The sequence below is a fragment of the Salmo salar genome, chromosome 20 (genome assembly GCF_965601325.2).
Source record: "Salmo salar chromosome 20, fSalSal1, whole genome shotgun sequence".
Lineage (NCBI taxonomy): Eukaryota > Metazoa > Chordata > Actinopteri > Salmoniformes > Salmonidae > Salmo > Salmo salar.
The window spans coordinates 17922834-17939913 of record NC_138310.1 but is presented as its reverse complement, the minus strand read 5'-3'; the positions used below and the strand labels follow the sequence as shown (position 1 = coordinate 17939913).

Sequence of the window (17080 nt, the reverse complement as noted above, 5' to 3'; positions counted from 1 at the left end):
AAACTTCCGGTGAATTTACTAAATTACTCACGATAAACGTTCACAAAATACATAACAATTATTTTAAGAATTATAGATACAGAACTCCTTTATGCAATCGCGGTGTCAGATTTTAAAATAGCTTTTCGGTGAAAGCACATTTTGCAATATTCTGAGTACATAGCCCGGCCATCATGGCTTGCTATTTTGACACCCACCAAGTTTGGGACAACCTAAACTCAGAATTACTATTAGAAGAATTGGATTATCTTTGCTGTTCTTCATCAGAATGCACTCCCAGGACTTCTACTTCAACAACAAATGTTGTTTTTGTTCCAAATAATCCATAGTTACATCCAAATACCTCCGTTTTGTTCGTGCGTTCAGGTCACTATCCGAAGGGTAACGCGCGAGCGCATTTCGTGACAAAGAATTTCTAAATATTCCATTACCGTACTTAGAAGCATGTCAAACGCTGTTTAAAATCAATTTCTATGCTATTTTTCTCGTAAAATAGCGATAATATTCCAACCGGGCAACGTTGTATTCATTCAAAGGCTGAAAGAAAATAATTGAGAATTCTCATGAACGCGCATCTCCAGTGTCACTGTCCCCAGGCTGACCACTCACAAATTCTCCTGCTGTTCTTCGCCCAGAGACAGCAGACACCCCATTACACTTTCTGGCGGCTTTAGAGAGCCAATGGGAGCCTTAGAAAGTGTCAGGTTACAGCATAGATGCTGTATTTTCGCTAGAGATGCAACAGAAGGACAACAAATTGTCAGTCAGGGCACTTCCTGTATGGAATCTTCTCAGGTTTTGGCCTGCCATATGAGTTCTGTTATACTCACAGACACCATTCGAACAGTTTTAGAAACTTTAGATTGTTTTCTATCCAAATCTACTAATTATATGCATATTCTCGTTTCTGGGCAGGAGTAGTAACCAGATTAAATCGGGTATGTTTTTTATCCGGCCGTGCAAATACTGCCCCCTAGCTCGAACAGGTTAATGCAAGGAAACTTAAATCCGTTGAAATCTAACCATAATTCTATCCTCCTGATTCCTGCTTATAAGCAAAAGTTAAAGCAGGAAGCACCAGTGACTAGATCAATAAAAAAGTGGTCAGATGAAGCAGATGCTAAGCTACAGGACTGTTTTGCTAACACAGACTGGAATATGTTCCTGGATTCCTCCGATGGCATTGAGGAGTACAACACATCAGTCATTGGCTTCATCAATAAGTGCATCGATGACGTCGTCCCCACAGTGACTGTACATACATACCCCAACCAGAAGCCATGGATTACAGGCAGCATCTGCACTAAGCTAAAGGCTAGAGCTGCAGCTTTCAAGGAGTGGGACTCTAACCCGGAAGCTTATAAGAAATCCCGCTATGCCCTCCGACGAACCATCATACAGGCAAAGCATCAATACAGGACTAAGATCGAATCGTACTACACCGGCTCTGACTCTCGTCGGATGTGGCAGGGCTTGCAAACTATTACCGACTACAAGGGGAAGTACAGCCGCGAGCTGCCCAGTGACACAAGCCTACGAGCTAAACTACTTCTATGTTCGCTATGAGGCAAATAACACTAAAACATGCAGGAGAGCACCAGCTGTTCCGGAAGACTGTGTGATCCCGCTCTCCCCAGTCGATGTGAGTAAGACCTTTAAACAGGTCAACGTTCACAAGGCCGCAGGGCCAGACAGATTACCAGGACGTGTACTGCGAGCATGCGCTGACCAACTGGCAAGTGTCTTCACTGACATTTTCAACCTCTCCTTGTCCGAGTCTGTAATACCAACATGTTTTAAGCAAGCCACCATAGTCCCTGTGATCAAGAACACTGAGGTAACCTGCCTAAATGACTACCGACCCGTAGCACTCACGTCTGTAGCCAAGAAGTGCCTTGAAAGGCTGGTCATGGCTCACATCAACGCCATCATCCCAGAAACCCAAGACCACTCCAATTTGCATACAGATCCACAGATGATGCAATCTCCATTGCACTCCACACTGCCCTTTCCCACCTGGACAAAAGGAACACCTATGTGAGAATGCTATTCATTGACTACAGCTCAGCATTCAAAACCATAGTGCCCTCAAAGCTCATCAATAAGCTAAGGACCCTGGGACTAAACACCTCCCTCTGCAACTGGATCCTGGACTTCCTGACGGGCCGCCCCCTGGTGGTAAGGGTAGGTAACAACACATCCGCCACGCTGATCCTCAACACAGAGGCTCAGTCCCCTCCTGTACTCCCTGTTCACTCATGACTGCAAGGCCAGGCATGACTCCAACACAATCGTTAAATTTGCCACTGACAGAACAGTGGTATGCCTGATCACTGACAACGACGAGACAGCCTATAGGGAGGAGGTCAGAGACCTGGCCGTGTGGTGCCAGGACAACAACCTCTCCCACAATGTGATCAAGACAAAGGAGATGATTGTGGACTACAGGAAAAAGACGACCGAGCATGCCCCCATTCTCATCGAAGGGGCTGCAGTGGCGCAGGTTGAGAGCTTCAAGTTCCAACAAACTAACATGGTCCAAGCACACCAAGACAGTCGGGAAGAGGGCACGTCAAAAGCTATTCCCCCTCAGAAGACTGAAAAGATTTGGCATGGGTCCTCAGACCCTCAAAACGTTCTACAGCTGCACCATCGAGAGCATTCTGACGGTTTGCATCACTGCCTGGTATGGCAACTGCTCGGCCTCCAACCGCAAGGCACTACATAGGGTAGTGTGAAGGCCCAGTACGTCACTGGAGCCAAGCTTCCTGCCGTCCACGACCTCTATACCAGGCGGTGTCAGAGGAAGGCCCTAAAAATTGTCAAAGACTCCAGCCATCCTAGTCATAGACTGTTCTCTCTGCTACCACACGGCAAGCCAAGTCTAGGTCCAAGAGGCTTCTAAACAGCTTCTTCCCCCAAGCCATAAGACTCCTGAACATCTTGTCAAATGGCAACCCAGACTATTTACAGTGCCCCCCCCCTCTTTACACCACCGCTACTCTCTGTTGTCATCTATGCATAGTCACTTTAATAACTCTACCTACATGTACATACTACCTCAAATAACCAGTGCCCCTGCACATTGACTCTGTATCGGTACCCCCCTGTATATAGTCCCGCTGTTGTTATTTCACTGCTGCTCATTATTTACTTGTTACTCTTATCTCTTATTCTTATCTGTATTTTTTGAAACTGCATTGATGGTTAGGGGCTCGTAAGTAAGCGTTTCACTGTAAGGTCTACACCTGTTGTATTCGGCGCATGTGACTAATAAAATGTGATTTGATTTGATCTAGCTGATCTAGAGTGTAAATATTAGACCAGTTGGAAAATACAGTTTCTATTGGACAAATTCAGGTATGTTTATCCCCGTTTGCTTCCATTTAAGAAATGTTTTTCAACAGAATCGGCTGAATGAATATACCCCTGATCACACATAAACACAATTCACTTTAATAGCAGCCGCATTGTATTTCTTCTCACATCTATGCCCTCTCATCCTACACACAGCCTACATCGTTGTCACCATATTAGCTAAAGTAACATCATAGTCAATATAGCTAATAGAACTAACACGTTAGTAAACCTGCTACAATCATGCAGTAACGTTACAGTTTATAGTCAGTAAGCAGTTTAGCAGTTACACCGGCGGGCCCCGGTGGCAATAAATTATTAAAACCAAAAGCTTACCTTGACTTCAAAAAGTTCCATTGTTGTGTTGCATAGTATAGCCAACTAACTAACATAGCATCCCATTGTTTGAACATGGTGTTTGAGTAGGCTAAACTAGCTAGCCGCATTTGCTAGCTAAGTAAGTGAAGCTGAGAGTGAAAATGGCTCGCTTGCTTTTTGATTAAATTAATTTGTTAAAAACTGTTAAACTATTGTCTTTCTCTCTTGAGCCAACTACTCACCACATTTCATGCACTGCAGTGCTAGCTAGCTGTAGCTTATGCATTCAGTACTAGACATGACAGTTCATGCTGCTAGAGCTCTGATAGGTTGGAGGACGTCCTCCTGTCATAATTACTGTGTAAGTCTATGGAAGGGGGTGAGAACCATGAGCCTTCTAGGTGTTGTATTGAAGTCAATGTACCCAGAGGAGGATGGAATGTACCCAGAGGAGGATGGAAGCTAGCTGTCCTTCGGCTACACCATGGTGCTACTCTACAGACTGCTGTTGAGGCTATATTTAGTATAGTTTTATCTAAATGTAAATGTTTTAAAATGTAAATTTTTATGAAATTCACTGAGGAGGATGTTCCTCCCCTTCCTCCTCTGAGGAGCCTCCCCTGGTAGGCCTACAGTGAACACCACACATTGGCTGCTACTGTAGGCAGAATGATTCAACAGCTATTTCCATGTTCAAATGTTATGGGACACATTTTCTCCATTACTTTTAATGGTAGGCCATTCTGGTAGGCCTACATTACGATCAAATAGCCACAGTAGCATACTTTAACACTTTCTGAAAATGTAACTTAAAGCGGGTTAAGCCTCAGTGTTCGAAATAAACGCGCGCTGGAGGTTGCACAGACTTCTCACGACATTCAAGTTTGCACTCAGCAGACGTGAAATTTGCTAAGTGCCTAAAAAAATGTGAAGGAACATTGCAACACACACAGACAGTGTACTCAGCAAGTGCCCACTACACACCCAGGCAGTGTGTTCAGTAAGAGCCCACTACACACCCAGGCAGTATGCTCAGTAAGAGCCCACTACACACTCAGGCAGTATGCTCAGTAAGAGCCCACTACACACCCAGGCAGTATGCTCAGTAAGAGCCCACTACACACCCAGGCAGTATGTTCAGTAAGAGCCCACTACACACTCAGGCAGTATGCTCAGTAAGAGCCCACTACACACCCAGGCAGTATGTTCAGTAAGAGCCCTCTACACACTCAGGCAGTATGCTCAGTAAGAGCCCACTACACACCCAGGCAGTATGTTCAGTAAGAGCCCACTACACACCCAGGCAGTATGCTCAGTAAGAGCCCACTACACACCCAGGCAGTATGTTCAGTAAGAGCCCACTACACACTCAGGCAGTATGCTCAGTAAGAGCCCACTACACACCCAGGCAGTATGTTCAGTAAGAGCCCACTACACACGCAGGCAGTATGCTCAGTAAGAGCCCACTACACACCCAGGCAGTATGCTCAGTAAGAGCCCACTACACACTCAGGAAGTATGTTCAGTAAGAGCCCACTACACACCCAGGCAGTATGTTCAGTAAGAGCCCACTACACACCCAGGCAGTATGCTCAGTAAGAGCCCACTACACACCCAGGCAGTATGTTCAGTAAGAGCCCACTACACACCCAGGCAGTATGCTCAGTAAGAGCCCACTACACACCCAGGCAGTATGTTCAGTAAGAGCCCACTACACACACGGGCAGTATGTTCAGTAAGAGCCCACTACACACCCAGGCAGTATGTTCAGTAAGAGCCCACTACACACCCAGGCAGTATGTTCAGTAAGAGCCCACTACACACACGGGCAGTCATTGGAAAAATGTATAATTCATCAGCTGGAGAAAGTTAATAAATGACAAAGCAGTAACTGTGTCAATTCTCTAAAACCTCCCTCTCACATTCACTGCATTAGATTCATTGCAAAATATGCTGGCATTGCACAATTTCACCTTCTGCCGTCATCTGACATAAGTTGTTTATGATTGGAGAGCTTGGCGTCTCTATGAAAAACCCCTTCACATTCATCTGTCAGTGGATGATTTGATGAGTGCTTTGGATCCTCCCCTTTCCTGGCCATGACAGTGACGATGGACCGATTGTTCATGCTTGAGACTGATGGAGTTGAGAAGCATTGCATTGTTCTGTGGACATAGCCATTAACATCTGCTCAAGCACTTCACTGGGAGTTGATGGGCTTTTGTAAATGAGTACTCTGGACTGACTTGTTGCGTGCACAGTGTCTGAAGTGCCTTTTGCACTGAAGTCTTTCTCTTAGTGTTTGATGGACTGAGGCGGTTAAGCTATTTTTCATGTTCACTATTTACAATAGTCAAGCTAGTCCTCCATGAAAGCAATTCAGTTTGTCCTTCTCTCAGAAACCTGGTCCTTCAACACTAACTCTCGTTGAATAGTCAAACAACTGGAAGCTCTCTGAGAGAGCAAACTAAATTGCTTTCATGAAGGACTGGCTTCAATTGTGAGGTTGGCCACACAATTAATTTTATCATGAGCAAAAGCCATTGGTTTTCTACCCAAAGTTGCAAAGAAAATGTTGTGATCCATTTAATGAACACAAGACCAGAAACATTTATAAAATGGTTAGCAGGAAGAGCGGCATCTCGTGGGCAAAACTTGGTACTTCTACTCAAATTTATGGTAAATAATGCAAATGACTCCAATTGGCAATTTCTTTGAATAGGGGGAAAAAAACATCACCAGATTCACAGGGAATACATTACAAACGATGAAGAAGCAATACTCCAAGCAGCAGCTCCATACTACTTGTCAGACATAGAGAACTGATACTGTATACTGGTTGTTTGGGTGGGATTAGCGTGGGGTGTGGGGTGTCCGAGGGTGGCTTTTGATCATTTTATTGAAATCCTCATGTCTTACTCATTGGCGGGAAGAATTATGGTCCAAATCGGATGTCCGGTACTATATTTATTGAAGATTATATTAATCTTATGAATTAAAATAGTCCATTTGGGTGCACTCAATTAACTTAATTTACCTGAGATCAAATTATATTTTAACAAAATAATGTTTCAAGAATGCTAATATTATATGTTTCTAACTACAGAAATGATTTCAGCACAATCTGAGATGGTGGGTGTCAAAAACCCTGTTTCTTGTTTCTTTTGAGGTGGAACAACCCTCCATTCACTCTCATACAAACCAAAGTACGTAGATAGTTCTGACCTGTTTGCTTGACCCTAATCATGAAAGGCACATTGAAAGGCATATTGTGTTGTACTAGTCTTCTCAGGGCTGAAATTAATGTGTTCTCCTCAGAGTCCAATAAGTGCTGTGTTTCCCCTCTCTCTCTCTCCCGTCCCTATCAGGCCCCTCACATGGCTCCGCCTGTCATTTACAGAACAGGAGAGGGAGGCAGGTCATTATGCTGTTAAGCCTCGTAAGAGATCACATCCCATACTATACAGTCAGCCAGACAGACAGGCATGCAGGTAGGCAGACAGATAGACAGGGTATGTCTGACATGCTGCAACTTACCTGTCAGTGAGGTCGAACCAGAGAACATGTGAGCAGACAAGTATTCCCAATAAAGCCTGGCTCAGAATTCTCCATGTTCTGAAAAATACTGCACCCCTGGCATCTTGCATCACTTACACCCAACATGGCTGGTTGTGTTACACCTGGGCTTGTGTTTTAGTAGAATATGTGAGCAGAAATATCCCCCCTGTTATGTCTTATACTGCAACCCTGGGATGCTGTATCACTTACACTCCACATGGATGTGTTACTCCAGACAGAGCTTCTAACTGAATTAGTCGTCTACTATATTTCCCTGTCCTTGGAGTAGCAGAATTAGATTCTCTTCACAGTCTTTTCCTGGGAGGTGCTGTAAACAAACATGGTTGACTAATTGATAATCAAGCTAATGTGTTTGACTTCTAGACTCTTTCATGTCAGCTGAGTTTATGTATGCGAGGAGCAAAACACATTATACAGCTCCCCCAGGCATAGGATATGATAAATGCCTTCGCTACATTGCAGTGTGCTTCCATGTCCCCTAAAGAATTATCTAGTAATTTTCAAAATGATTAATTTCATTATTCAGTCTTATCAGCTACAGTCACTGTGTGATGCTATGTTCCACACTTTGTTTGTTTACTTGCATTCATTTGCCAAATGATTTTTTGGGAAAGAATACAGAACAAAAACAACCATACAATAATAACACAGGTAAAAGTGTCGGTAGTTTATTTAGTTTAGATGGTCATAAAGTAGCCATAGTAACAGTCCTAACAGATGCTAGCTCTGCTATTGAAAACAGAGAGGATGGTGTTTCTCCACTATCTGAAGGTCCATTAAGTAACTCATCTTGTGGTGCATGTCTCTGCTGGGATGGAGATGGGGCTTTTCTCCTGCATTGGCCAGATGTTGTTTGGTGAGGAGTGACAAGCTAATGCAGCGTGTTCCACAGAGCGCCACAATCCCTTCACACACACAACGCTTAGGTGTGATGTGAAAACAACAACAAACTAATTCCGTCTCAAAGAGCAGAGGCTCTATAGAAACAGCAATGATGCAAAGACATGGTATACAAATGCTTGGATGGACGCATTATCAGTGCTGTAGAGATGAAATCCCAGGGCACAGGCACGGTTAGTCACATACATGCCATCACCAACAGGAAATAGTTACAACAGGAAATAGTTACATCATTTAGGTATTGCAGCCGAGAGGAAAACAACTATGACATAATGAGGTAAATGTTATATTTTTATTTTCTGCATTTTGGGGCGTACGGCCATTCATTTAGAAACCTGCTTACCTACTGTCAATGCAGTTAATTGAATGGAAAGTAAGTTGACTAACAATGTAGCCTCTATATTCCTACTGAAGAAAGACCTCTGAATATGGTATACCTCTTACAGCAGCTTAGTGTAGGCCTACACTGAGTGTATAAAACATTAAGGACAACTTCCTAATATTGAGTTGCATCTCCCCCTTTTGGCCTCAGAACAGCCTCAATTCTCCGGGGCATGGACTCTACAAGGTGTCTAGAGCGTTCCACAGGGATGCTGGCCCATGTTGACACCAATGCTTCCCACAATTGTGTCAAGTTGGCTGGATGTGCTTTTGGTGGTGGACTATTCGTGATACACACGGCAAACTGTTGAGCGTGAAAAACCCAGCAGCGTTGCAGGTCTTGACACACCTACTTCCATACCCTGTTTAAAGGCACATCAACATTTTGTCTTGCCCATTCACCTTCTGAACAATGGCACACATACACAATCCATGTCTCAATTGTCTCAAGGCTTAAAACTCCTTCTTTAACCTGTGTCCTACCCATCATCTACACTGATTGTAGTGGATTTATCAAGTGACATCAATAAGGGAACACATCTTGCACGTGGATACACCTGGTCAGTCTATGTCATGGACAAAGCAGTTGTCCTTAATGTTTTGTACACTCAGTGTATACTTAAGGGACTAGTGTTTTATAGTCTCTCTTACTCTGCAATGTTGGGGTAACATGTTAATGCTGTCCTCGCTCTAGTCCCTTAAGCATAGCCCTATAGTAGATGCCTGCGTGTTCAGTGCCCTCACCGTGACCCCGCTGTCTGCTCTGTCTGCTGCCAGGGCTATATGGGATAGAGAGATGGCAGAGAAAGTCTCCGACCAGCCTTATTAAAGCCCACTGGGAGCCGTCCAATATGGGCCTCCTCATCTGAGCAATGCTGGCCACTTTGGAGATGGGAAACACACCTGTTCTTTTTTTCTGGTGGCTGAAGCAGTGACACAGCCTGGGTTGAAAACCCAGTCATATCAGATTCAGACAGGTCCTGGTTGAGTTGGTGTTGAACTCCAGCCAATCCAGTCCATGATCAGTTTTCCCACCATTTCGTTCAAGGAGCTTGAAAAAACTAAACGTAACCCAGATAATTGGTTTGCCAATATCTCCTCTGTGTAACTGAATTCCATTCGGTTTTGAATTGTCATAATTTTGTATCTCAACCCTGTTTTGGTAATGTTAAAGGAATATATTGTAAAGCCAAAATATAAGCCCAGAAAACGAGGACATGAGGGACCTCTGATCTGTATTTGTATGCAGCGTTTTGCCTCATGTTGAGACTGGTTCAGTCAGGAGTATGTACGAGGACCTGAGGCTTTCTCTCTTTTCTGTAGGGATAAACAACGGCAGGTTGGGAGGCAGGCAAGCAGAGAGGCAGGGAGGGAGGCAGGCAGGGACGCAGGCAGGCAGGGAGAGAGAGAAGCAGAGTGCTCATTTCACTGAGAATACAGTAAGTGATGTATATTTCAGAATGCCAGCTGCAGTCTGGAACATTAGAATAGCATGGCTGATCATGATGGGAGATGGGGTTATCTCACTGGGATAGACAAACGCAGGAAATTATAGCCCTCTGACAACGTACTGTATATTACTTGGAGTCTGATATGCACTGGTTGATGTGGGGAAAATTTGAGTCACTTCATTTCCTCATTCTTTCCTTTCTAATGAAGGTAATCCCAGCTGGGAGTATATACTGTAAGTAGACTGTGATTAATTAAGACCCAGTAGAAAGGAAAAAGAATATCAGTTGAACCACAACAATTATTGGTTGCCTCACCCTGCCGACTCTCCTTCTACTTTCCTTATGTTAGCCTATATTCTGGGGATATCAAATCTTTGTGGCGTACAGTAGATTACTAAAGTGGTATGCATTTTACTGTAATCACAAAGCAATGTGTATGATTCTGGTTCATATGAAGAATACATGACTGTAATATTCTAGAAACAGTGTGATTTAGGTAATCCTTTTAGGTAATCCTCAAACCTGTCTTTTGCAATTACAACAACACAATCTCCCCCTTATGCTTTCTGCCCTCCCTCCCTCCCTCCCTCCCTCCCTCCCTCCCTCCCTCCCTCCCTCCCTCCCTCCCTCCCCCCCCCCCCCCCAGCTTTGTCTCCACCCTCCTGCTCTCAGTGCAGAGATTCTACCACTCATTTCAGTGCAGCATCTCCCCAGACCCCAGTCTGTGCCTCAGCCCAGCCAGTGGATTAGATAGTGGGTGTACAATAACACTCGTCAGCCTCAGTAACATGATACTGATCTGGCCTGTCTGTCTGTCCCCCTGGACCAGACTCTTGGGGGTGGAGCTGCTCTCCACAGGCCAGCTCCATTTCCACAATAGCGTTCTGCAAGAATAAGAGGCTGTGGGCTGATTGGACAGGCTGTGAAGCTAATGCATATCCCCTTTCTCTCTCCGCTCCTCCTTTTCTCCTCTCCTCCTCCTTCCCCTCCTACCTCTCTCCACGCCACCCTTTCCCTCCCCGCCAGCCTCTTTCCGCTCTCCTCTCTTCCCTCCTCCTCTCTCCCCTCTTACTGCTCCTCTCCTCCATGAGACTGTGAAAGTGCAGTCAGATCCTCTAACGATGGGGGTGAAGTTTTAGGCTGAAGTGTCTTGATTATGCAGTCAGACGCCCAGGAGAATGAGGAAATGCTGCTGCTTTTCACCGGCTCAGACTGAAACTGGCCACAAGGGAGAGGAGCACCACACATTTTAATAAGAGTTCTCCTGAAATCTACAGGGAAAGTGGAGATCTGAAGTCATGTGTCCTGAGCTGCTGGTCACTCTCTGTGTGTCAGTGCCCCCTCTGCATATCAACATCCATATGAAATCATTCGCATTCTCCACACTGTCTCTCTGTCCCTGTAGATGCTTAAGACGCTGTAGTTATGTATTCTAAACCAGCCCTGCTGATACTCAATTAACACACTAGTGTCAGACACACAGCACATGACAACCCCTGTAGTTTTAGATAATACAAAACATAGGACCTTATTTTCAGAGACATTTACATTTATATCACATGCAAGTTCATCATGAATACTGGAGAAATTGTACACTCACATGAAATGCTTGGAACTAATAACTCTGTGATGTTTGGAGATGGGACATCATTTGCTATTGATGATCTTGACTTCCCTCAATCGTTCATAATGTCAATGATATGTTGTGTGTTTATGATGGATGGTTGTACAGATTGTCGTACTGTCAGTCTGATTGTTCATCTCCAGGTCTGTTGTTGTTTGATTGTGAACAGGATGCTGGCTACAGTGGGAGCAGACTTTGACTTGAGAACTCTGCGGGCGGTAAGGGTCCTGAGGCCACTGAAACTGGTGTCTGGAATCCCTAGTAAGTACAATGACTCTGGAATCACTGGACAAAACAACAACAATGTTCTGTTTGGATATGTTTATTGTTGTAAGTTTGTCATCCAAACATTAAAATATCGAGTTATATATTACCTTTTTGGTTATGTCGTCTTATGTAATTCGGATAACAGGAAATGTTAAATAAAGGAACTTAAAGAGACATTTGGGGGCTCTACCATGACCAATGTTAATACTATAACATGGGAGGGAGTAAAGTGAAAACGTGCTCTATCTCAGGTCTTCAGGTGGTTCTGAAGTCCATCATGAAAGCCATGGTGCCTCTGCTGCAGATCGGTATGCTGCTCTTCTTTGCTATCCTCATGTTCGCCATCATCGGCCTGGACTTTTACATGGGCAAGTTCCACCGGACCTGCTTCAGGACTGATACAGGTATGCACAATGCACATCGCTATGAAATCTTAATCACCCGTGTTTTGTGTAACTGCAAGAACTTGCATATTTAGAGTTGATATAAATTATGTATGTGCTGAGGTAAAGCCTACAGTATAGTTCTGGGAGCAAAGACACGTTTTTAGGTCTCATCACACTAGTGTAGTTCAATGAACCACTTCCTTTACATGTATGCATGCCAGTATGCGTGCATGTTTGTCTATGCTTGCAATGCTGCTGCTCTTGTCTCGCTGCCACTTAGCGAACGGAGTGTTACATTCTAGCCATGACCCAATACACTAACAGTACACTAACTTTGCAAAGACACGTAGCTACTAACCAGCATTTAAAGCAGTTGCATAAACATGTGATTTTGAGTTTTAATTTTCGCTAAGGTTAAGAAGTCCCCTCTCAGGGAAAGCAGGATGGCCACATCTTGGGTCTGGTATCAGAAATGGCCCTGTTAAGAGATCTTCTACAATATGAAATGTATGCAGTCACTACTCTGAGTAAGAGTGTCTGCTAAATTACTTAAATGCAATGTAACGTACATTCCTCTGTGTGTGTGTACCTGCGTGTGTGTGTGTGTTTGTGTGTGTGTCTCAGGTGAGCAGGCAGCAGAGTTCCCCTGTGGTATGGAGGCTCCAGCGAGGACCTGTGAGAATGGCACTGTGTGTCAGGAATACTGGATCGGCCCCAACTACGGCATCACCAACTTCGACAACATCCTCTTTGCTATTCTCACCGTCTTCCAGTGCATCACCATGGAGGGATGGGTGGACATCCTCTATAACGTGAGTTCACCCTATACATAACATTTGCCTGTGATATCGCACTGACAAAAATGCAGATTTCAGACTCAAGTATGAGGGATCTCTAAACCCCCCCCACTAAAACATTTATATGTTCCTGCTAGCCTTGACTTTGCTGAGAACTACTTTATTGAGTGAAAATGTGCTCGCTACGACTGTGATATGCTGTTCTCTTACCCAGCTATCTTAAGATGAATGCACTAATTGTAAGTCGCTCTGGATAAGAGCGTCTGCTAAATGACTCAAATGCAAAATGTAAAAAATGGATCACTTTAACATGTTACTCACTATGGCAATACAATGCATCTCAAAGACAATGATCTCAATGCTTTTTTACCCCAGTGGAGCGAAGATTGACTATGTGTTGTGTCATCTGTTGTGAAAAAGGACAGAATATTTGATCGTGACATGTGAACTGGTTACGGAGTGTATGGGTTGTGGTACGGTCTCAGTTCCCAGTGCACCCTGGATACATTATTAGACAGAGACAGAGACTCCAGTACACTTGGAACCTGCTGGATGGGGAAGGATGAGTCATGGGGCAGATTCATGTTAGAGACAGACTCAAGGTCTCCAACAAATCACAGCCTGTGACATTTGCATAAGAGTCACAATTAGATCATTTAAAAAGGAAATGATTGTGTAACAACATGAAATATTGAATGGCTCTATTGGGAAGACAGTGTGTTTATTCTCCACAAAATGTGGAGCAGTAGGCCTGTCTTCGGATTGGGATCGGATTACTCAATAGCTGTTTTGTTGCTGAAAGCCGGAAAGGCGGGGCAGGGGGGATGCTGCCAACTTCTTTGATGTCAAATAATTGTTTCCCTGGATTTCCAGTTGGACTCTTTCTCCCAAGGCTTGTGACGCACTCAACCAACCAGGATAGGCTGACAGTGGGGCTGTTGCGGTGACCATATTACCGCCACACCGGCAGTCACGAGTCATGAAGGCAGTCAAATTCCTCGTCACTGTTTAGTCACGGTAATTAGGCTTCTCCAAGCTCTGATGCTGCTGATGGTCTTTAGTAGCTTACCAAACTAACTGCCTTGTACTCAGCACTCCACTGTCCCTCTAATCACTCTGACATCAATGCAAATGTAATCAAAAATCTAATCAAACACTTCATGAGAGCCCATGAGCTCATGTTGTGCAACATTTCTATAGGCTATGCAATTGAGCCAGAAAACAGAGTGATGGCCTCTACTAAAAAGAGGAGGATCCCATCAGCTTTCTATAGGCAAGGCCCACTATATTTATTTCTCAACTTTCCTAATATTAAGCACATTGCATGTCTTTACAACAGGAGTATAGCCTACCTGGCTGGCATGAAAATGAACCATGGGAAAGCGTGACGTATTTTTTCCTCTGCCCCTGTTTCAAGACAGGTGCATGATAAGGGTCCATTATAAATCAAAACAAATTTCACACATACAGTGCATTTGGAAAATATTGAGACCCCTTCCCTTTTTTTTTTTTTTACTTATGTAAATGTGATATTTCAGTTTTTTGTTTTCAATACATTTGCTAAAATTTCAAAAAAACTATTTTCGTTTTGTCATTAAGAGGTATTGGTGTGTAGATTGATGAGGAAAAAAACTATTTCATCCATTTTAGAATAAGGCTGTAACGTAACAAAATGTGTAAAATGTCAAGGAATACTTTCCGAATGCACTGTATATTCTTTAGTATATGTAAAGACAATATTACATCAAGAATAGTCTGATGGGTGACAATATTAGCCTATCACTTGTGAATTATAGATTATCACTTGTGAATTATGCCCAGCATAAAGAAAGAAACAACGCCTTTTTTTGCAACTTTTTCTAATCATAATTGCACACCTCATTTAGCCTAGCCCATAGGCTTATATGTTTTGATATGGTTTGTATGACAACTAAAGTGGAAAAATAACTTCTTAAAATTAAGCACATTAATCACCTTTACAATGGGTGTAGAGCCTATCTGACATACATAAGCAGCGCGTGAGTTTCAAGTTCGGGGAAGATAATTTTCACCAAAAAAATGCACCTTTATAAAAAAGCATTACATGCATAATCACATTTGCAGTCACTTTTGACAATGGTGTTTTCCTGCTAATGAAACATTTGCGCTTACTGCAGTGTGCGCATTGCTGCGCTTACAATGTGAAGAAATAGCCTAATAGTTTATCACATTTTAAGCTAAACGTTCTGATCTCTTGCGTCAGCCTCATTGCGAAAAAACTTTTTTTTATGCTAGTGGTTATATTAATTTGGGATCTATTGCATCCCACAACTCTTCCAGACTATGTTTGGAATATTTATTTCGCGCACAGAGTAGAATAGGTCAACGTTTGTACTATGGGGGATAATATTGACATAAGCTAGTGCTTTTGCTGTTCGTTAGGCCTACTCATCTTGTTGGCTGACGAAAAGTAAATGTGGACAGTTCTTCCAATATCTTCAATATGCACCTTGGAATTGGATAAGGACGCGCGCAGTTGCATCCCCGAAGTGTCTGTCTTCACTTGTACCTGTGAGAATGACCCGATCATGTGATGGAGAACCATGTGAGTGAGAGGTGCTTCGGAGAACGGCAAAAGGCATGGATTTTTTTAGGGTGCAATATGGCCACACACAGGTGATGCCGCTGGGAAATTCGAAGCATTATCAAGTGCTTGTCAAATTGTGAATGAGAGACTGATAAAGTGTGTACAGCCTGCGCAAATAAACAAAGCAGAGCTCATGCCTTTCAAGCAAATTTTTTCAAATCATCATTAAAGTTGCATCATGCAGCCTTACAATGTATTAAAAATCATCTAAACATATAGCCCAAACTTTGTTACATTAATAACTCTAAATTAAGCATGTAGGAATATCTATTTCTTTGTTAACTGCTCAACACAGAATAGCCGCGTATACACACTCCCTCAAATCGTTTGGAGAAAATATCCTTTCTATTTATTCAGCTTTGTTCAATTGTATTTTTCATACTATAAAATAATGCCACGGAATTCTAACCAAATCTTGTCTGTTAAATGAACTAGTCTAGCCCACAGCCATATGGCATAGCCAGATCAGGACCTAACATAAGGACAACTCAGAGTATGCTATTCTGTTCTTCTGAAATAGACTACATTTTCTTCATATCATATTTCTTTAAACCTGTCTAAAATAAATAATGCATTTATTGTGAAGGTGTAGGCTATATTACATGGATTTATTAGACTTTTTAAAATGTAGATGTTCCAAAGGTCTGCATCAGTGTTTTGTAGGCTATGTGTGGAAGCCAGGAGATGCTAAATGTGTTTATGATAATTAACGGTCAATTACCGTGAGACCGACAGTTATTTGCTTGACAATCTAAGACTGACGAAATACGTGTGTCACGTCCTGACCAGTAAAGGGGTCATTTGTCATTGTAGTATGGTCAGGGCGTGGCAGGGGGTGTTTGTTTTGTGTGTTTTGGGGGCTTTTGCTTCTAGGGGATTTTGGTTTTAGTTTTCCATTTCTATGTTTCTTTTTCTATGTGTGGCCAGGTATGGCTTCCAATCAGAGGCAGGTGTCTTTCGTTGTCTCTGATTGGAAGCCATACTTAGGCAGCCTGTTTTTCCTGTGTTTTTGTGGGTGGTTGTTTTCTGTATAGCCTGTGTGCCTTATGGAACTGTTTCGTCGTCTGTTTATTTTGTTTTGAGTGTTCTTTCAAATAAAGAGGAAAGATGAGCACTATACCCGCTGCATTTTGGTCACCGTTCATCGACGCCTTTGACAACGTGACCGCCACAGCCCTAGGGCCAGTCAACAATTTTGCAATAAGACTTTCTGTGGGTGGTTTTAGGATACCTTTGCATTCAGAATTTATGTATTTCTTAGCAGGATTTTCTACAGCATTTTTAATCAACAGTTGCTGAGCTCCAATAGTTGACAGTAAATGATAATTAGCTGAAAGGAGCATTGTGTGTGAATACAGTAGTCTCCATGTTAAAGCATGCACATCCATGCAGCC

At 43.2% G+C, this 17080-nt stretch overlaps 1 protein-coding gene across 1 annotated transcript in view; it reads left to right on the top strand.

Annotated features, from left to right (window-relative positions):
* The window catches only part of LOC106579993 (voltage-dependent N-type calcium channel subunit alpha-1B), a 141616-nt gene that overhangs the window by 23629 nt on the left and 100907 nt on the right, over window positions 1-17080 (top strand). The window contains exons 4-6 of the mRNA XM_082966250.1: window positions 11780-11871; window positions 12129-12281; window positions 12888-13075. Of these exons, the coding sequence (XP_082822376.1) occupies window positions 11780-11871; window positions 12129-12281; window positions 12888-13075 (433 nt within the window). The remainder of the gene's footprint in view (window positions 1-11779; window positions 11872-12128; window positions 12282-12887; window positions 13076-17080) is intronic.